The sequence below is a fragment of the Carcharodon carcharias genome, chromosome 15 (genome assembly GCF_017639515.1).
Source record: "Carcharodon carcharias isolate sCarCar2 chromosome 15, sCarCar2.pri, whole genome shotgun sequence".
Classification (NCBI taxonomy): domain Eukaryota; kingdom Metazoa; phylum Chordata; class Chondrichthyes; order Lamniformes; family Lamnidae; genus Carcharodon; species Carcharodon carcharias.
Genome location: NC_054481.1, coordinates 81,083,214 through 81,104,325, shown reverse-complemented (window position 1 = coordinate 81,104,325; position 21,112 = coordinate 81,083,214). Strand labels below are relative to the sequence as shown.

At 42.5% G+C, this 21,112-nt stretch overlaps 1 protein-coding gene across 2 annotated transcripts in view; it reads left to right on the top strand.

Moving 5' to 3' along the window:
* fam234a (family with sequence similarity 234 member A) overlaps window positions 1–21,112 on the top strand; it is a 42,544-nt gene that overhangs the window by 15,111 nt on the left and 6,321 nt on the right. For both annotated transcript variants that reach the window (XM_041206134.1, XM_041206133.1), the window contains exons 6-11: window positions 3,002–3,161; window positions 9,928–10,078; window positions 11,602–11,748; window positions 12,875–12,956; window positions 13,524–13,673; window positions 14,633–14,744. In XM_041206134.1, coding sequence (XP_041062068.1) covers window positions 3,002–3,161; window positions 9,928–10,078; window positions 11,602–11,748; window positions 12,875–12,956; window positions 13,524–13,673; window positions 14,633–14,744 — 802 coding nt within the window. The remainder of the gene's footprint in view (window positions 1–3,001; window positions 3,162–9,927; window positions 10,079–11,601; window positions 11,749–12,874; window positions 12,957–13,523; window positions 13,674–14,632; window positions 14,745–21,112) is intronic.

Here is a 21,112-nt window from a genome sequence, read left to right as displayed (position 1 = left end):
TCACAAACTTTGAAATTGTTGCCTTCACACCAAGATCTAGATCATTTATATATATATCAGGAAAAGCAAGGGTCCCAATACTGACCCCTGGGGCACTCCACTACAAACCTTCCTCCAGCCTGAAAAATATCCATTGACCATTACTCATGGGTTTCCTATTACTCAGCCAATTTTGTATCCATGTTGCTACTGTCCCTTTTATTTCATAAGCTATCATTTTGCTCACAAGTCTGTTGTGCACTGTATCAAATGCCTTTTGGAATGTATATCACATCAACAGTGTTACCCTCTTAGCCTTCTCAGTTACCTCTTCAAAAAATTCCAGCAAGTAAGTTGAACACGATTTTCCCTTAAGAAACCTATGTTGGCTCTTCCTAATCAACCCAGATTTTTCCATGTGACTATTAATTCTATCCTGAATAATTGTTTCTAGAAGTTCCCCACCACCAACGTTAAACCGACTGATCTGTAATTGCTGGGTTTATCCTTACAACCTTCTTTGAATGCGGGCGTAATGTTTACAATTTTCCAGCCCTCTGGCACCTCCCCTGAGCCTAGGGAAGACTGAAAGATTATTGCCAATGTCCAGGCAATTTCAACTCTCACTTCCTTTAATATCCTTGGATGCATCTCACCCGGTCCTGATGCCTTGCCAACTTTGTAAGTACCAACAGTTTATTCAATATCTCCTTTTTGAACCCTTCTAGTGACAAAGAGTTTCCTCCTCTGTCACCATGGCCTGGATAGCATCTGCTTCCTTGGCAAAGACAGATGCAAAGTATTCAATTAACACCTTGCTTCCATGTGTAAATCCCCTTTCTGGTCCCTAATCAGCCCTACTCCTTCTCTTACGACCTTTTTACTATTTATGTGCCTATGGAGCAGGCAGATGGGATCTTGGTTTAACATCTCATCCAGAAGATGGCAAGTCCGATAGTGCAGCAGTCCCCCAGTGCTGCACTGGGGTGTCAGCCTGGGACTCGAACTGGGAACCTTGTGACTCAGAGGTCTGAGTGTTCTCAACTGAGACACAGCTGACAGTTCCAGTAATGGTCATCAGGTAAGTATTAGAAGTGGGAAGTCTGGCATTTTTTTCTCCCTCCCTGGTCCAGGCCAAGGGATTGTAAACTGAGCCTCATTGCTCCCATTTATCACCCTTGCTTAGATTGGCTAATTGAACACAAAACCAAGAGTCAAACTTGGGCTTTTTAAAAATTCATTCATGGGCTATGGGTGTCACAGGCGAGGCCAGCATTTATTGCCCATCCCTATTTGCCCTTGAGAAGGTGGTGGTGAGCTGCCTTCTTGAACCACTGCAGTCCCTGTGGTGTAGGTACACCCACAGTGCTGTTAGGGAATAAGTTCCAGGATTTTGACCCAGTGACAGTGAAGGAACAGTGATATATTTCCAAGTCAGGGTGGTGAATGGCTTGGAGGGGAACTTCCAGGTGGTAGTGTTCCCATTCATCTGCTGCGCTTGTCCTTCTAGATAGTAGTGGTCACGGGTTTGGAAGGTGCTGTCTAAGGAGGCTTGGTAAGTTTCTGCAGTGCACCTTGTAGATGGTACACACTGCTGCTACTGTGTGTCGGTGGTGGAGGGAGTGAATGTTTTTGGATGTGGTGCCAATCAAATGGGCTGCCTTGTTCTGCATGACATCAAGCACTTGAGTGTTGTGGGAGCTGGCCTCATCCAGGTAAGTGGAGAGTATTCCATCAGAATCCAGACTTGTACCTTGTAGATGGTGGACAGGCTTTAGGGTGTCAGGAGGTGAGTTATGCGCCACAGGATTCCTAGCCTCTGACCTGCTCTTGTAGCCACAATATTTATATGGCTAGTCCAGTTCAGTTTCTGGTCAATGGTAACCCCCAGGATGTTGACAGTGGGATTCAGTGATGGTAATGCCATTGAATGTCAAGGGGCAATGGTCGGATTCTCTCTTGTTGGAGATAGTCATTGCGTGGCACTTGTGTGGCGCAAATGTTACTTGCCACTTGTCAGCCCAAGCCCAGATATTATCCAGGACTTGCTGCATTTGGACATGGACTGCTTCAGTATCTGAGGAGTTGCGAATGGTGCTGAACATTGTGTATTCATCAGTGAACTTTCCCACTTCTGACCTTATGATGGAAGGAAGGTCATTGATGAAGCAGCTGAAGATTTTTGGGCCTAGGATACTACTTTGAGGAACTCCTGCAGTGATGTCCTGGAGCCGAGATGATTGACCTCCAACAAGCACAACCACCTTAAACAAAGATAGAAAATGCTGGAAAAACTCAGTAGGTCTGACAGCATCTGTGGAGAGAGAAAAAAAACAAAGGTAACATTTCGAGTCTGTTTGATCCTGCTCCACAACTACCTTCCTTTGTTCTAGGTATGACTCCAACCAGTGGAGAGTTTTCCCCCTGATTCCCATGGACTCCAGTTTTGCTAGGGCTTGGCCAAATGCAGCCTTGATGTCAAGGGCAATCACTCTAACCTTACCTCTGGAGTTCAGCTCTTTTGTCCACATTTGAACCAAGGCTGTAATGAAGTATGGAGCCGAGTTACTCTGGTGGAACCCAAACTGAGTGTCAGTGAGCAGGTTATTTCTAAGCAAGTACTGCTTGATAGCATTGTTGATGATCCCTTCCATCGCTTTACTGATGATCGAAAATAGACTGATGGGGTGGTAATTGGCTAGGTTGGATTTCTCCTGCTTTTTGTGTACAGGGCATAGCCACATTGCCAGGTAGATGCCAATGTTGTAGGTGTGCCAGAACAGCTTAGCTAGGGCTGCGGCAAGTTTGGAGCACAAGTCTTCAGTACTATTGCCAGAATATTCTTGCAAAACCATTGGGATCATTTTATCCACTGCAGTAATAGGCTGCTTTCCAAATTGTAAAACAATTGCTAATTTTCTATTATACCATAGTTCCAAGCAATGAAACATTTTTTGTATTTAATGTTATATGAAGTGGAGAGAATATATGTTTCAAGATATAGTTGTGTATTTTCTTTCAGGTTAGCTCTGTCACTGAGTTGATTTTGCAGCTATTGTCTGGAAAGAATGGAGATCTTATTGGTCAGGAGGTGTACCACAATGTTACTGAAAGTCTTGTACCTTTCAGTCCACTGATTCACATTACCAATGCTGGTGCCTACTACGTTCTCTTTATTCAAGGTAACATTTTTTTATTTGTGTGATTTTTATGCCCTCTTAATTTTCCCCCTTCCTCCTTCTATCTAACTTTTTCCCTAAAAGCTGTACCTCATTCTAGCTTACATTGTTACATGTGATATGACCTTCTTTAGGCAAATCACCATTCTTCATGTGAATATAAACAACAAATGTTAATGGATTTTTTAGCAGTGAGGCAATAGTAGTGAAGCCCAGGAAACCTGATCATTTTAAGGGATGAAACAAATTAGCAAGGGTGAGTATGAGGGAAATTGATCTTGCAAAAATGTGCCAACCATATCTTGGAGATGCATTTTGCAGCTTTATTTTAACGTAATCAGGAGAAACAAAACCTGCTCTCTTTGGTTCTTTACCACTTCACTGGGAATGTAGATTTATTTACATTGTCTTGTTTATTTCATATTTATGTTACGTATTAGGACCAAAAATCTAGGGTTGGGAATGCACCTTCTGATATTACATCCATTTAAATGGGAAAAATTGTTTTGATGTAAGTAATTTCATTTTGAAAACAGTTTCCTGTAAAGCACCTAATACTTAAAACAGGGTATTCCTGTATGAGAAAAGGCCTGTAGATAATATAAAGGGAAATAGTGAAAGTTTTTAATTATTAATATTGCTTAAAAGACTATTTGTAAAAGATAGAGCTACACAAAGAAGAGGAGGGAGTGGGATTATTTAATTTTTTAGGATGAAGGTAAACCAGAAATATTAACTATTTTGTCAAATGATGGTGCAAGTGGGAATGTAGATGTACCAGAGGAGGATGTGGGAAAATTTGTTAGAAGTAACTATAGTAAAGGAATAGGTTCTGAAAAGATTAGAATTTAAAGTGGGACATGATCTGGGCTGTTGAAGAAAGTCAGAAAAGAGATGAGCAGTTCAGCCGTCCATAGATGTATAAATGGTGCCAGGTGCTGAATGTTTCGTAATGTAATATGTCTGAGCAGAGGGAATGGTGAGTACCTAATATACCATTTGGGTTAATATCAATGGTGGGAAAACTTCTGTTATCCATAGTTTACAATTATCTTAATGAGCATGTAAAGATCCATGGGACAATCAAGAACAGACAAAATGCCTCCATTTTCTATCCCACAATTGTAAAGGCACATTGTGTTTATCAATAATAGGTCAGGGGCTCAAGCCTCACTGTTGAGCACGTATCCTAGGATATCATTTCTGTGCAGCATTATTGGAGGTGGCACCTTTTGGTTGAGAAGTTAAACTGAGATCTCACTGCCTCTCAGGTAAAAGATATCACAGTATCATTTGAAGAAATGTCCTGGCTGATACCTCCCCTCAACTGCTATCAATGACAGTGATTATTTGATCATTTATCTCATTGCTGTTTGTGTGACATTACTGCCACACAAGTGCCAGGCAATGATTATCTCCAATAAGAGAGAATCTAACCATCTCCCAATGACATTCAATGGCATAGCCTCGCTGAATCCTGCACTAGCAACATCCTGGGGGTTACCATTGAGCAGAAACTGAAGTGGAACAGCCAAATAAATACTGTGGCTACAAAAGCAGGTCAAGGGTGAGAATCCTGAGACAAATAACTCACCCCCTGACTCCCCAAATCCTGTCCACCATCTACAATGCACTAGTCAGGAGTGTAATGGAATTTTCTCCACTTGCCTGGATGAGTGCAGCTCCAGCAACACTCAAGAAGCTCAACACCATCCAGGACAAAGCAGCTTGTTTGATTAGCCACCTTATACATTCCTTCCTTCCACCATTGATGCATGGTGGCAACAGAGTGTTCTATATGCATGACACATTGCTGCAACTCACCAAGGCTCCTTAGACAGCACCTTCCAAACCCGTGATCTCCACTACCAGGAAGGACAGGGGCAGCAGATACATGGAGACACCACCGCCTGCAAGTTCCCCTCCAAACAACACAACATCCTGACTTGCAACTATATTGCTGTTCCTTCACTGTCACTGGATCAAAATCTTGGAACTCCCTTCCTAACAGTGCTATGGGTGTACCTACACCACAAGAACTGCAGCAGTTCAAGAAAGCGGCAAATAAAAATGCCAGCCTGGCCAGTAACACTGTTATAATATGGCAGATGATAATTGCCAGGCTGACCAAATCCCAAAAGGAAATTTGGTCAAGTTATTACAAAGATTTTGCAATTTATGTTTATTATGGGAAGGTATGTACACTGAAGTCAGAAGTAAAGAGTCCACTATCACCTTTGGAGATTTTAAAGATTAAAATAAAACATTTATTAACAACAGTAGAAAAAAATTAAACACACAAGCTTACAGTTAAACTTGGGGCAGAATTTTTCACTCAGCGTGCGGGCACGCACCCAACTCGCTCAAGCGTAAGCACATGATGACATCAGCATCCAAGTGTCATCGCGCACACGTGCAATATTTCAGTCGGCAAGCGCATGCGAGAGTTGGCAGCATACCTGCCAGCAATTAAGAGGGCTATTAAGCCAATTAACGGCGCTATTAATTGGGATTTTTCGCTGCCTGTCAAACATTATGGTTGGCGGGCTGGCGAATCGACCAGGTGGCCTTTGCATTTTTCAGGAAACCTCATCCAAGTGTGGGATGAGGTTTTCGAGATTAATTTAGACCACAAGACATAGGAACAGAAGTAGGCCGTTCAGCCCATCGAGTCAGCTCCGCCATTCAATGAGATCTTGGCTGATCTGATAATCCTCAACTCCACTTTCCTGCCTTTTCCCCATAACCCTTGATTCCCTTACTGATTAAAAATCTGTCTATCTCAGCCTTAAATATACTTAATGACCCAGCCCTCTGCAGTAAGTAATTCCACAGATTGACTACCATCTGAGAGAAGAAATTCCTCCACATCTCTATTTTAATTGGGCGCCCCCTTACTCTGAGATTATGCCCTTTGGTCCTGGACTCTCCCACAAGGGGAAACAACCTCTCAGAATCTATCCTGTCAAGTCCCCTAAGAATCTTATAAGTTCACCTTTCATTCTTCTGAACTTCAATGAGTACAGGCCCAACCTACTCAATATCTCATAAGAAAATCCCTCCATACTTGGGATCAACCTTGTGAACCTTCTCTGCCTCCAGTGCCAGCATATCTCCCCTTAGATAAGGGGACCAAAACTGTTCACAGTATTCTAGGTGTGATCTAACTAGTGCCTTGTATAGTTTTAGCAAGACTTCCCTATTTTTATACTCCATTCCATTTGAAATAAAGGCCAACATTCCAGTTGCCTTCCCTATTACCTGTTGAACTTGTATGTTAGCTTTTTGGGATTCATGCACAAGGTCTCCCAAATCCTTCTGTGCCGCAACCTTCTGCAGCCTTTCTCCATTTAAATAATATTCAGCTCCTCCATTCTTCCTGCCAAAGTGCATAACCTTACATTTTCCCACATCATATTCCATCTGCCAAGTTTTTGCCCACTCACTTAACCTGTCAGTATCCCTCTGTAGATTCTTTGTCGTCCTCACCACTTGCCTTCCCACCTATTTTTGCATCATCTGCAAACTTAGCGATAGTACATTCACTTCCCTCATCTAAATCATTATTGTATATATTGTAAATAATTGAGGCCCCAGCACTGATCCCTGTGGCACTCCACTAGTTACTGAAAATGCCCCCCTCATCCCAACTCTGTCTTCTATTAGTTAGCCAATCCTGTATCCATGCTAATATACTACCCCTAACACCATGGGCTCTTATTTATTAAGTAGCCTTATTTGCGGTACTTTATCGAACGCCTTTTGGAAATCCAAATATTTTATATCTTCTGGTTTCCCTTTATCTGTCCTGCTTGCTACCTTCTCAAAGAATTCTAATACATTTGTTAGGCATGATTTCCCCTTCATTAAGCCATGCTGACTTTGCTTGATTATATTATGCATTTCTAAATTCTCTGCTATTACACCCTTTATAATAGACTCTAACATTTCCCCAATGACGGATGTTAAGGTAAGTGGCCGATAGTTATCGGTTTTTTAAAATCTTCCTCCCTTTTTGAAAATGGGCATTACATTGGCCGTTCTCCAATCCTCTGGGACTTTTCTAGAATCTAAGGATTCTTGGAAGACTACTATCAGTGCATCCACTATCTCTGTAGCTACTTCCTTTAATATCCTAGGATGCAACCCATCAGGTCCAGGGAACTTATCGGCCTTTAGCCCCATTAGTTTCCCTAGTCCTTTTTCTCTAGTGATAGTTATTGTATTTATTTCCTCCCCCAACCTTTTGCCCCTTGATTATTTAGTATTTTTGGAATGCTATTAGTATCTTCTACCATGAAGACTGAAGCAAAGTATTTATTCAACTCTTCTGCCATTTCCTGGTTCACCAATATTATTTCCCCAGCCTCATTCTCTAAGAGGCCTGTATTCACTTTGACCTCTCTCTTCCTTTTTATATATTTAAAGAAGTTCTTGCTGTCTAATTTTATATTACTTTCTAGTTTATCCTCAAAGTTTATTTTCTCCCTCATTTTTTTTCTTAGTCATCTTTTGTTGGTTTTTAAAACTTACCCAATCCTCTGGGTTACCACTAATCTTTTTGCCACGGTTAATGTTTTTTCTTTCAATTTGATAGTCTCCTTAACTTCCTTGGTTAACCATGGTTGGTTTATCCCCTTTCTTGAATCCTTCTTCCTCACTGGGATATATCTTTGTTGAGAGTCATGAACTATTTTCTTAAACGTCTGCCATTGTTCATCAACCGTCTTTTCTGCTAAACTTCTTTCCCAGTCTACTCCAGCCAACTCTGCCCTCATTCCTTTGTAATTACCCATATTTAAGTTTAGCACAGTTGTTTCTGACCCAAGTTTCTCACTCCCTGCTGAATGCTAAATTCTACCATATTATGGTCATTGTTTCCTAGGGGATCCTTCACTCTGAGATCATTTATTAAACCTGCCTCATTACACATTACCAGACCCAAAATAGCCTGATCCCTGGTTGGATTTACAACATATTGTTCCAAGGAATTGTCCCGAATACAAAAAAAGATAAAAATGTTTGGACACAGATTTCAGCATCCATATGTTTCAGTGACTCATTCTGATGCATGGACATTTTTTCCGGATTTTAAAATCTGTTTTTATTGAAGTTAAATTCTTCAGCTCCCTGAGGCAGTTCTCTGCCTTCAGGGAGCTTTCATTCCGCCCTCACCCGCACCCGCACTGACTTAAGCGCCAGTGCTCACCCTCCTCCCGCCCCCATCCCGGCAGTGATGAGCCTTTCAGTATGCCTTTCACGTTGGCTGGCCGTTAATTGGCCAGCCAGCATGAATTTGCTGTCAGGGGCTGATCACCGGCAGCGGTCCATTCCCCGACTGCTCCCGGGCCCACCAATTGCGGCCGCCCGCTGACCCAAAAATTCTGTCCTTGGTTTTATAACAGTTCCCAAAAGATTTCTACTTAACTAGACTTCCAACTACACACCCCTTTCAGGTAACAGTCTGAATAGATTCTTAATCTCTCAAACATCCAGCAGTACTACCAAGCACCACTGTTGCTACAAGGGAGGTATTTCACAGCTTCTCTCTCCCTTTCACTAAACAATGGAACTCCAAGGTTTGTAACAAAACCTTGCACTCTGGACCAAACCAGCACCTATCTGGGGTGGCTATTGGCCATTTTTCACAGGTATATTTTGCACAATCCACCTCTCAAGATCTCAGAGGACCATTCCCCATGCAGCTTTCTATCTACCTTTAAATATATTTTCTCCCTTTTGATCGGTAAATCCCATTATTTCACCCTAGCTTTGGGAGTTACTTTTCCCAGAATATAAAAATCTTTCACGTTGTCCTTATGGCTAGCACTTTTAGGAAAAAATGTCCCTTTGAAAATCAAACAACCTCTCAATTTATCTACTAATACAAATTCCATTCACACTGTATCTGCTGAGACTTCATCTTAGCTCACACATCTCCATTTCAAAAATGCCTGCTTTACACTTCATCCCTTTGATAATTCAAACCTTGCGGTCTGACCGTCTTTAGTTTAATTAAATTAGTCACACAGGCATGCACAAACATACAGACACATACAAACATACACACACACAATATTCAGTATCCCACAGATATATTTGGAAAAAATGATCATTCCTTTACAACACCCTGATCCTGTGAAAGAATTAAAAAAGGAGTTCTTTCTTTGAAAAGCTGGTGTAGATTCACCAACATGATCCTAGAGATAGATTATAACAAATGATTGAATGGGACTTTTATCAATGCAGCAGAGAAGGCTAAGAGGAAATCTCATAGAGGTTTTTGAAATTTGGAAGTGATTTGATGGGGTGAATAAGGAAAACCTATCATTCATGGTTGGAAATCAATAATGAAGAGTCATCATTTCATCAAAACTCAAGGAGAAATTAGGAGAAAATTCTTTATGTACAGAGTTGCTAGAGTATGGAATCTTTGACATGGAGTATTTAAGACAGAGTAAAAAAACATTAAAGAACAGATAAACTTGTGAAGCAGGGAAAGATATCAGTCTGTGTGGAAAAGGCAGGGTGATAGGATTGGTTGAATGGCTTCATCATTTGTGGTAAACGTCTGTAGATTGTGACATTACCTAAAGTTGCTGTTTTTATCGATTTATTAATATCTATAAAGAGTAGCTTGCGTCCTGATTCATTAAAATATATGGACTCCTTACCCTTTTTGTCATATATTAACTTTTGGTTCCCATGCAGATAAAGAACCAACTATAGTGTGAAGAAAAGTAAATTAAACTATTTTCCTAATCCTCAGGAACTGTACAGGGAGTGGCGCTGAAAGATATTTATGTACAAGCAACTGGAATACCAGTTACAGCAGCTAAACCAAATGCAGAATTTCTTAAATCAGATCCTGAGTGGGAGAAAAAGGCTGATCCAGTGTCTAGAAAGATAGAAATCTATAGGTGAGTTTGTCCATATGTATTTTCTTGACTAAATTATGATATATCTTCAAAAAATGGAACCTTTATTTTATGTCAAATTTGGGTACTCTGGAAATTTTTTGGAGAAATCAACATTAGTAAATTAACTGTTGCCTGACAAGCTTCAAAAAATTTGCTTTCATGAGATAGGAATTGACATAAGAACTAGGAGCAGGAGTAGGCAATTCAGCCCTTCGAGCCTGCCCCGCCATTCATTACAATCATGGTTGATCTCATTTTGGCCTCAACTCCAATTACCTACCCTCTCCCCATACCTTTCAACACATTACTAATTAAAAATCTGTCTTTCTCCTCCTTAAATTTATTCAGCATCCTGGCATCCACTGAACTCTGAGGTAGTGAATTCCACAGGCCCTTTGAGAAAAGTAATTCCTCCATATCTCTGATTTAAACCCACCACCCCTTATCCTAAAACTATGGCCTCTCGTTCTAGAATGCCCCAGAAGGGGAAACATCTGCTCCATGTCTACTTTGTCTAACCCCTTTAGCATCTTATATACCTCAATTAGATCTCCTCTCATCCTTCTAAACTCTAGTGAGTATAGACCTAAACTGCTCAATCTCTCCTCATAAGACAGGCCCCGCATCTCTGGAATAAATCTAGTGAACCTCCTCTGAACTGCCTCCAGTGCAACTACATCCTTCCTCAAGTAAGGGGACCAAAACTGTGCACAGTACTCCAGGTGCAGTCTCACCAATGTCTTGTACAGTTGTAACATACTTCACCATGTTTATATTCTATTCCTTTAGCAATAAATGCCAAAATTCCATTTGCCTTCCTTATTACCTGCTGTACCTGCATACTAGCTTTCAGCGATTCATGCATGAGGACACCCCGATCCCTCTGCAGTGAAGCATTCTGAAGTTTCTATCCATTTAAATAATAAGTTGCCTTTTTATTCTTCCAACCAAAATGGGTAACCTCTCACTTATCCACATTAAACTCCATCTGCCAAATTTTGGCCCATTCACCTAACCTGTCCAGATCCATTTGTAAATTTCTTATTTCTTCATTGCAACTTACTTTCCCACCTATTTTGGTGTCATCTGCAAATTTAGCTATAGTACCTTCTACCCCTGAATCCAAGCCATTAATATAGATTGTAAATAGTTAGGCCCAAGGACCGAACCATGTGGCACCCCACTAGTTACAGCTTGCCATCCAGAAAAAGACCCATTTATCCCGACTCTCTGCTTTCTGTTGGTTAGCCAATCCTCTATCCAAACTGATATATTACCCTTACTTAACTCCATGTGATCTTATCTTGTGTATTAATCTTTTGTGCGGCACCTTATCAAAGGTCTTCTGGAAGTCCAGATATACTACATCTACAGGATCCCCATTACCCACTTTGCTTGTCACATCTTCAAAGATTGGTTTTAATGATTTTAATTAGTAATATCAGGTAATGATTTAAGATGAGTAAAAAAGTCTGAATTGTTAATCTTTTGTTTTTTTTTCCCTCAATTTTTCTTCCATGCAGTTCCAAGACAGCTAAATACCTTCAGAAGGTGCATGTGCCAGGAAAGAATGCTGGAAACCTGTTAATCAGCACAAAACACATAGTTCAGCTTTTGGATGGACAAAGCCTGCAGACCTATTGGCACCATAATATATCTCAAATTCAAGGGTATATCTTGACTTAATCTATGACTAATGCTTCTTTATTATCTTTATTTATTTTTATTTAATCAATGACTAAGACTTCCAGTAAATCTAGAGTCACTAGGACTGTTATAACTATAGGGCCTTGGCATTTTATAATCATTGGTAACGTATAATGGGAATCCCATGCATTTTGTGCATAGAGTGAATTGTATCGTCTTATATGAACCAGATAGGAAAATAGGATTGCTAGACAAAAAAAAGGACAATGGACAATCCAGTTCACCTTCTACCATGCTGCTAGTCATATTATATAACCATAATAGAGTTGTTTGTATTTATGGAGATGTGTATCTTTTGCACATTCCCCCACTTCCCTCTCTAGTCTCTTCGAAAGTGGATCAAGTAAATACTTGATTGATGCCAGGTACGAATTGCTAAGCTGCTTTAGTTCACAGCGAGTGAACATGCAGAGCACCAATTATCATCAGACATACTGTATTCAATGAATGCAACTTGTATTTGCATATTAAAACAAATGTACCGCCCCCTGTCCCCTCCCGCCTATCCATGGGTTGTCATGTTTGACTCAACATTACTCCTAACTTTTTCCTCCTCAGCCTGGCGAAGGTTTGTCCTCACAGCTTTCTATTTACAAACTTTCTATTTACAAAGACTACCTGTCTTATTATTCCCATGTTTACAACTTGAAGGATGGTCTATGCCAGACACCCACCTTTTGATAGCCCTGAATAGGAGCCTAATGCAATGACTGGAAGTTGCTCATGGATTGCTGAGACAGACTAACAAATTGTTTGCGAATTACTGTCTTTGAAGAAATATCTAATCTTAACTCATCTGCATTTTAGCTACTCTTTGAATCAGTGATTTATTTTTAGAAAAAGTGTTTATATTTTATGTTAAAACATAATCCTTAAACATAACTTTTGCCTAAATGCTTTCTGTGCAAAAATGGTGGATAAAATCCCAAAATGCAGTTGCCATTATTTTTTTTAGTATATATTTTTTGTTAAGCTAAGTTTTATTGCAAATAATGAAGATGGATTAAGTTTGCTAGGAAGAATTTTAGTGTGCAGCATTTATTACAACTGGTAAACATAAATAATATTTTGTATAATTTTTATTTTCAGTGCACCAGTCTCTGGATACTTTAACATGGATGATGTTTTTGATTTTCTAATAGAAGATTTCATTGAAAAGAACAAAAAGAAGGTTTGATATCAGAAATATTTCCATATAATGTCACATAACCCATTTATTTGAATTTTTAGGCTATGATATTTTAATGATGTTATTTAATTTAGAATTCAGTAGGGTATGAAAAGTGTGTTTTAACTTGTCTTGGGTGCTCCAAGAGGTAAATTGATACATGTATTTTCCCATACAACAAGTTACCTGAGGGTCAGAGCCTAGGTTTTTCCCTTTTGAAAAGAAGACATAGATAAATATAGATCAGTAACTGAGCCAGAAATCCATCTCATGCACCCTCCACATGATTAACTCAAATAGCAGTGACCTGGGAACAACTGAGTTACCTTCTCTCTTGTTTGAGAAACAAAAATGGATAATAAGATGAATGTTAGATGTGAAAAATGGTAATTTTCTTCTAAAAGGTGAAGGAACTGGTACCAGCTCTACTAGAAAACAGCTACTAAGCATTTGAAGTAAAATGTATAAGTAGTTAGCTCAATGTTAATGTTAAAAAAAATTACTTTAAGTTGGGTTTGTTTTATAATTTTGCTGAGAAGCATCAATATCTGTGACTGATTTGTTCTCAAGGTTACGATTGTTGATGGTAAAAATGGCAAGATACTGTGGGAGGAAGATTTAATATGCAGGAAAAACTGTCCAAGCCCATCTTCCATCAACACTGTATCCCAGTCAATTTTTCTTTTCTGGGATGAACTTCCAACAAAAGCCAATGGTTCTGTAAGTCTGTTATTGATACTAGTAACACAATGTTTATGTGAAATTTGGATTTGATACTAAACAAGAAGAACTTGGATACAAGATAGTTAGCAAGAACAACACATCAGTGCCTTGTTAAATTAGTGCCAATGTTGTTGTTATGAGATATTTTCAGCTAATGTGAAGTGTACAAACTGACGTAGCATTTAACTGCCTTGAATGTTTTTATTCAAACTGTTAAGTAGGATTATGCTAGTGAAAGTTTGAAACTAATGTTTTATATTAGGAGAACATGTGTCTATAATCTGGGACTTGCTGATTGATGCAGCACTTCATGTATGCATGCATTACTGCACTAAGTGCAGTCTTTTATCTCAACGTTCAGCAAAAAGTGTTCCAGAACTCATTCACAGCTGTCTTGGAAAACTGGAGACTTAAGTAACAAGTCAGCTTGACTTTTTTCCTTATAAAATAACTATTAAAATCAAATTATTCTTATACTACATGTGTTTATCACTGGTATTTTTTTTCTTGCAAGCACTACTTGTAGAGTTAGTAAAACTACCACATATGCTGAATTCATGGTGAATAATATGCTGGATGAAGGAGTAAAAGAGAAACCAAGGGCTAAGCACCTGATTGCTTCATGAGCTCAGTCTTCACTTTGAAAGCAATTGTCTAGGCTATCCCGCCCTTGTTTAGTGAAGACTTGTAGTTCTGGGAGGGGGGGATTTAAAGGAGACCATACTGGTACACCAGCCTGTTGCCAGGAGACCATTTCCAGGCAACGGCCAGGCATCAACCTCAGTCCACATCCTAACCCACTTCCACTGGACTTGAAAAATTTAACCCATCGTTCTGTGCTGATGTTTTTCTTCAAATGAGCCACCTATTTCAACATTTTTTCCATTAATCTATTATTGTTCCTCTTTTAGAATAATTTATTAATGCTGTATATTTTAATCATTTTTACTACTTAGGTGTCTGAAGATTTAACTAAGAATAGACATTATCTCTATATGGTTCATCCATCACATCCAATCATCATTCTGGAGCTAAAAAACAGTACTGAGAATGTGCTTGCCTATACCAGTAAGTTATTTTATCATATCATATGAATGAAATGAATTTCTATGATAAAAGCAAAAATCTGTGGATGCTGGAAATCCAAACAAAAACAAAAATAAAAATACCTGGAAAAACTCAGCAGGTCTGACAGCATCTGCAGAGAGGAATAGTTAACGTTTCGAGCTCGTATGACTCTTCAACAGAACAAAGGAAAAATAGAAGAGAGGTGAAATATAAGCTGGTTTAAGCGGCGGGGGGGGAGGGGTGTTGGGGGGGTGGGGTGGGGGGGGCGTTGGGACAGGTACAGCTGGATAGAGGGCCAGTGGTAGGGGGAGATTGCCAAAAGATGTCATAGACAAAAGGACAAAGAGGTCAACACCATATGTCCTTTTATCTATGACATCTTTTGGCAATCTCCACCTATCACTGGCCCTCTATCCAGCTCTACCTGTCCCACCACCAACCCCCTGCCCACCCCCCAACCAGCTTATATTTCACCTATCTTCAACAGAACTAAGGAAAAATAGAAGAGTCATATGGACTCGAAACATTCCTCTCCGCAGATGCTGTCAGACCTGCTGAGTTTTTCCAGGTATTTTTATTTTTGTTTTTGTGTTGTAAATGAATTTCTATCATCGGTTACTGATAAACTTAGTTAAATACCATACTTTGTTTTGCATGACAATTTGTAGAGACTAAGAATGAATTGGACATGATCCTGACAATCTTTGCTTAATTTAAATATTAGCGTATGTCCTCAAACATACATTGATTTGAGTATTGATGAAAAAAGAGACATGTCAAAGCTTTTCGTCTTATACTCATCAGGACACTTCGCAAGAATACCAGTATAAGGGGAAAACAACAATTTATACTATATGAGGAGAGAATGCTGATTGGTTGGCAAGTGGACTCTGCTTGATAGAGGCATTGCCATGGAGAATACACCTATTGATGACAACTAACAGTTAACTGCCAAGCTACATATATTAATATATGTATTTTACAGACAGAAAAAGCATGTACACACATTGTGCCTGTTTCAGCTAAACAAAATAAGTGGCAGCCATTCGCTGGCTCATTCCTGAGGGCAGTGCCTTGACCAATCAGGATTAAGCTGCTTGATTTAAATTTCAAACAATGTTTGGCAATTAACTCTCAGTCACCATAAATTGGTGCATTCTCCATGGCAACGCCCCTACCAAGCAGAGTCCACTTGCCAACCAATCAGTACTCTCTTCTCATACAGTATAAATTGTTGTTTTCTTCTTATATTGGTATTCTTGAGAAGTGTCCTGATGAGTGCAAGATGAAAAGTTTCAGCATGTCTCTTTTTTTCAGCAATACTCGGGTTCTGTCCTACCAAACGACTGTCAAATCAATATATAAATAGTTCCCACAAGAGCTGCTTTGGTAAAGGCATAACTAGGTATAACAGACCAAAAGGTTCTCTACAGTTATAAAAAACATTTGGCACATTCAGCCAAAATAGCAGCAGGGACACTGCCATTACCTGCAGCACTTTGAAGTAGAGAGCAGAAAATTAAACACACAAGCTTACCATTATACAATTAAACTTGGGCAGAATTTTTAGCTCAACGTATGGACATGCTTAAGCATAAAATAGCGCGCGATGACATTGGGTGAGCATTGTACGCTCACACGATATTTCACTCGGCGGGGCACGAGCAGGTGCCGGAGCTGCACCTGCCATTAATTAAGAGGCCACTTAAGACCACTAAAAAGCCAAATGAGGCCAATTTTTTTGTTGCCTGTGCGATTTTGTGCTTGTTGCATGGGCAAAACAGGCAGGCAGCCAGCTGACAATTTCAAAAACCTCATCCATGGACAGGATAAAAGGGGTGAGCAGCATTGCCAGTATGAGTGGTGAGGAGTTTGGTACACAGTTTGTTGCTGGTGACCTAATGGTACTTGGCAGCTTCATCTCTGTTCGGGGCTTCATTATTAGCATTTCCAGGCTTCATTTCCGGTCTCCTTGGTGCTTCAAATGCCCCTGGAGGATTCAAACCATGTGGACCCTTCCAGGTATCAGACAGCCTTCTCTTGCCCTGGGAATGGGGATTGTGGTCTCTGCTGGTGACACCTTCACAGAGGAGGAGAGAGGGGCAGAAGGGAGAGGAGGCCAAGTGTCCCAATGCAGCTTCCAGGGGAGCGAACTGTGGGAGGAGAGGCGCAGGCACAAGGAATGCAGGGCCAGCAGGTAGTCCAAGGTGGGAGGGGCTGCAAAAGACACCACTATCCTGTTGCCAGGGTTTACAGGCGGTGTTGCAGCTACCTCAATATGTCTGAGGTGCAATGCCGAAGGAGGCTCCGCCTCTCAAGAGAGACAGTGACCTCTATTTGTCAAATGATTGGGCCTGAGTTCAGCTCCGACTGTTTGGGTGGACACCCCAGTAGCTCTGAGGGTCACAGTGGCCCTCAACTTCCATACGGGTGAAGCAAGCCAGAAGCTTTGCAGCGATTACTGGATCTGCCCCACCGCGCCCCCCCGACCCCGACATCCAGGGTGCAATCGACTGCCCACATGCGGCCATCAAGGCACCAGCGGTTAGCTGAGTGCCTTCGTCAACAGGAAGGGTTTCCACTCCATGAACGTGCAGATAATGTCCTGATCACAGGATGCTGATTCTACAAGTCTGTGCAAGGTACCCAGGCAGCTCCCATGACGCTTACATCCTGATTCACTCCCAGCTACCGAGGCTCTTCAGTGCTCCAGCCTGACTGGATGGATGGATGCTGGGTGACAAGGGCTATCCGTTGAAAAGGCAGCTCATGACGCCTCTCCACCACTCGAGAACATGAGGCAGAGCAGTGTTACAATACAAGTCATGTCTCCACAAGGGCGGTGATAGAGAGGACCAAAGGTCTTCTCAAGATGCGCTTCCCAGGCCTGGAACGTTCAGGGGTGCACTACAATATCCCCCAGAGTAGGTGTCACTGATAGTGGTTGCGTGCTGTGCTCTCCACAATCTGACACTGGCAAGGGGGGAATCCACTGGAGGAAGAGGATCTTGACGCAGCTGCACAGACCACAGAGGATGAATCCAGTAATGAGTCAGAAGAGGAGCACAGTGAGGAGAATGCTGAGGGTGTGGAGGCAGATCTCTGAGTTCTTCAGGGAGGCAGAGACACCAGGAACGCCTTAATCCAATATTTCTTCAGCTAGGCTACCAAAGTTCTGCTTCAACTTCACGCCAGGGCTGCTGCCTCCATCCCGCATGTCTGAAAGGACCCTTTCATTTGCACCTAAGGTCCACTCGATGCCTGTGCAATTAAGTATCCAGCATTACATACTGGCACACCCTGCATCAGAACTAAAGCAAATTTAATGTTATTGTCACATTGAAATCCTTAAGACATTATAATTACTGGTGTTGTTGTCCAACCCAGCAGACATATAAACCAAACATAATTGAACAGAAAATCACCTGTGAACTATCCCTCTCGTGCTCATAGTGTGTTAGATTTACATTTGCAAGTGCTACGTCTTGGTGCCCGCCCTCATTGGGTCCGGCATTGGAGACAGCCTGCTGCCTTGTTGGCCTTGGTCATCCTCTGGCCATTGGAGCCTGTGCTGGCCCCACCTGGGAGGGTGCGGCCAGTGCACATCTGGCATCTCTCCAGTCATCGCAACCTCATGAGATGCGATGGTCACTGGCAGAAGGGCGGAGGAGCTGCTGCCGTTGTCCAGAGTGGCCTGAGAGGAGTCCACAGAGACGACAGGCAGCTCATGCACCAACGTGAGGTCGCTCTGGACCTCTCTACTAACCATGGATGGACGGGCACCTAGCTGGGATACTGGTTGCCTCATCCATCTCCCACATGGCACTGTCCACCTGAGCTCAGTGCCTGTGTGAGGGCTTGCAGGTCCAAGCGCATCCCCAGGAACCCCATTCAGTCCCTGGAGTTGCCTCTCTGAGAGTCGCCACTCTCTCAATGGAGGAGGCAGTGTACTCGGTCATGAGGGTCACCACAGTGCTCACGCTCCATATGGACTTCTCCAAAACGGAGACTATGACACGCATACCCTCATGGACTTCTGCCAGATCCTCCCACACATCTCTCTGGACATCCAGCATTTTTTGCCGAATGGACGACTCCAGAGGCTCATCATCAGCCTTCAACTGAGCATCCATAGAACCATAGAGAAGTTACAGTTCAGAAGGAGGCCATTCGGCCCATCTTGTCCATGCCAGCCTGAGGACACCCAGGTGCCCTTTCTAATCCCACCTTCCTGCACCCAGTCCATAGCCTTGCAGCTTACAGCACTTTAGGTGCAGATCCAGGTACTTTTCAAAAGAGTTTCGAGTTTCTGCCTCTACCACCAACTTGGGCAGCGAATTCCAGATTCCCACTACCCCCTGCGTAAAAAAAGTTTTTCCTCATGTCCCCCCTACACCTTCTGCCACTTATCTTGAATCTATGTCCCCTGGTTCTAGAATTCTCCACCAAGGGAAACAATTTTATCCTGTCCACTCTATCTATTCCCCTCATAATTTTGTACACCTCAATCAAGTCACCTCTCAGCCTTCTTTATTCTAAGGAAAATAACCCCAACCTATCCAATCTCTCCTCATAGCTACACTTTTCTAAACCTGGCAACATTCTTGTAAACCTCCTCTGCACTCTCTCCTTCCTGGAATGTGGTGACCAGAACTGCACACAATACTCCAGTTGTGGCCTCACCAATGTTTTATACAATTCCAACATTATATCCTTACTTTTATATTCTATACCTCTGCCAGTGAAGGAGAGCATTCCATATGCCTTCTTTTCAACCTTGTCTACTTGAACTGCTGCCTTCAGGGACCTGTGTACTTGTTCGCCAAGATCTCCCACTTCATCTACCCCTCTTAGTATGTTCCCATTTATTGTGTAATCCCTGCAACTGTTTGACCTCCCTAAATATATGACCTCACACTTCTCTATGTTAAAATCCATCTGCCACTTTACCGCCCACTCCACCAACCCGTCTATATCGTTTTGGAGATATCATCCTGGTCTCCAGCGGTCCTCCGACTCCTGGTGTCCTGGGTACTCTATGCCTCCACCTGCACCTCAAGTGAGTGTGAAGTCCCCTCACCAATGTGCACTGAGATACTAGCTGCTGGTATAATGCCCACCGAGGTGCTGGTATCTGTGCTGGTGCCTGCTTCAGAGAGCGGTGTGACGCAGGTGCAAGTGAAGTCCGGTGGTCCTCCGGTGTCAGGGGTGGCCCTTTAGGGTCCAGATAGCAAGTGCGTGCTGGCGAATCTAAAAGGGAGAACAAGGACATGTCATTAGTTAAAGTCACCACACTGTCACTGTGCATGCTAGGCACCCTGGTGAGACAATGGAGATCTGCCATCGTCTTTCAATGATCATTTGGGATTCCAGGTTCGAGGCTCCCGTCAATGAAGAGACTACACTAGAATGGTTGCACAATCCAAAAGTCTCACCTCTGTGCCCTTACCTTCATCCGGCACCCTGGTCTCTCCACGCCCAGTTGCACGGGGAGCGTGCCAGCTCTCGAACTCTAGGGCGTCTTGCTCGAACCTGCCGAGCAGCAGCAGGTTGGGCGGGCCTCTGCCCGTATGTGACCTCTCTGGTCATGGCTCATCTTCCCCTGAAAGGACAGAGGAGCATTGATTAGTCCACTCTCTATCTGCAGCACCACTGCAGCCTTGTCAACCCATCTGAAAAGCACCTCGCAGGGCACATCTGAGTCATGACCCTCGAGCAGCAAGGCACTCAGCCCAAGCAGCCATGACTCACCCCCTTGGCCAGCTCCAGTGTCATTAACAGTTAGCATTCAGACTCTTGTGCCCCTGAGGTCCACGGGGGGATGGCCAGACCTTAACATTTCTGCATATTGACCCATGCCAACATGGCACTCACCTTTTCTGAACACAGCAGGTCATTGAAGCGCTTCTGGCACTGCACCCATGTGCTCCACACTACATGGCTGCTCACCATTGCTGCCACCTCCTCCCATGCCCTCTTGATGAGGCGCAGTGGCCTCCTTCTCCCATCTCTGGGGACAAGGGTGTCCCCCTTGGCAGCCGCCACCTCCAGGAGGATGGTGAGGCACTCGACTGAAAGGCGGGGGACTGAGTGCCCACCTGACCTGCCGTGCCCAGCCACATTGGCCTGGGCCAATTATAAACTGGCTGCTGAGTTGCCATTGGACCCAGCGGCCGACAGGACCCCGCCCTTGCTTGGCCCTTCCCGACCAGTGCAGAGCACCCTGAACTTGCAAATATCATTCTGGGGGGGCCTTAATTGGCCCACCAACATGAAATTTTGTTTGGGGCTGATTGCGGGCAGCAAACCATTTCCCGGTTCGCCCACTGTGCCCGCTCGACCACCTCAAAATCCTGCTATGTAAAAAA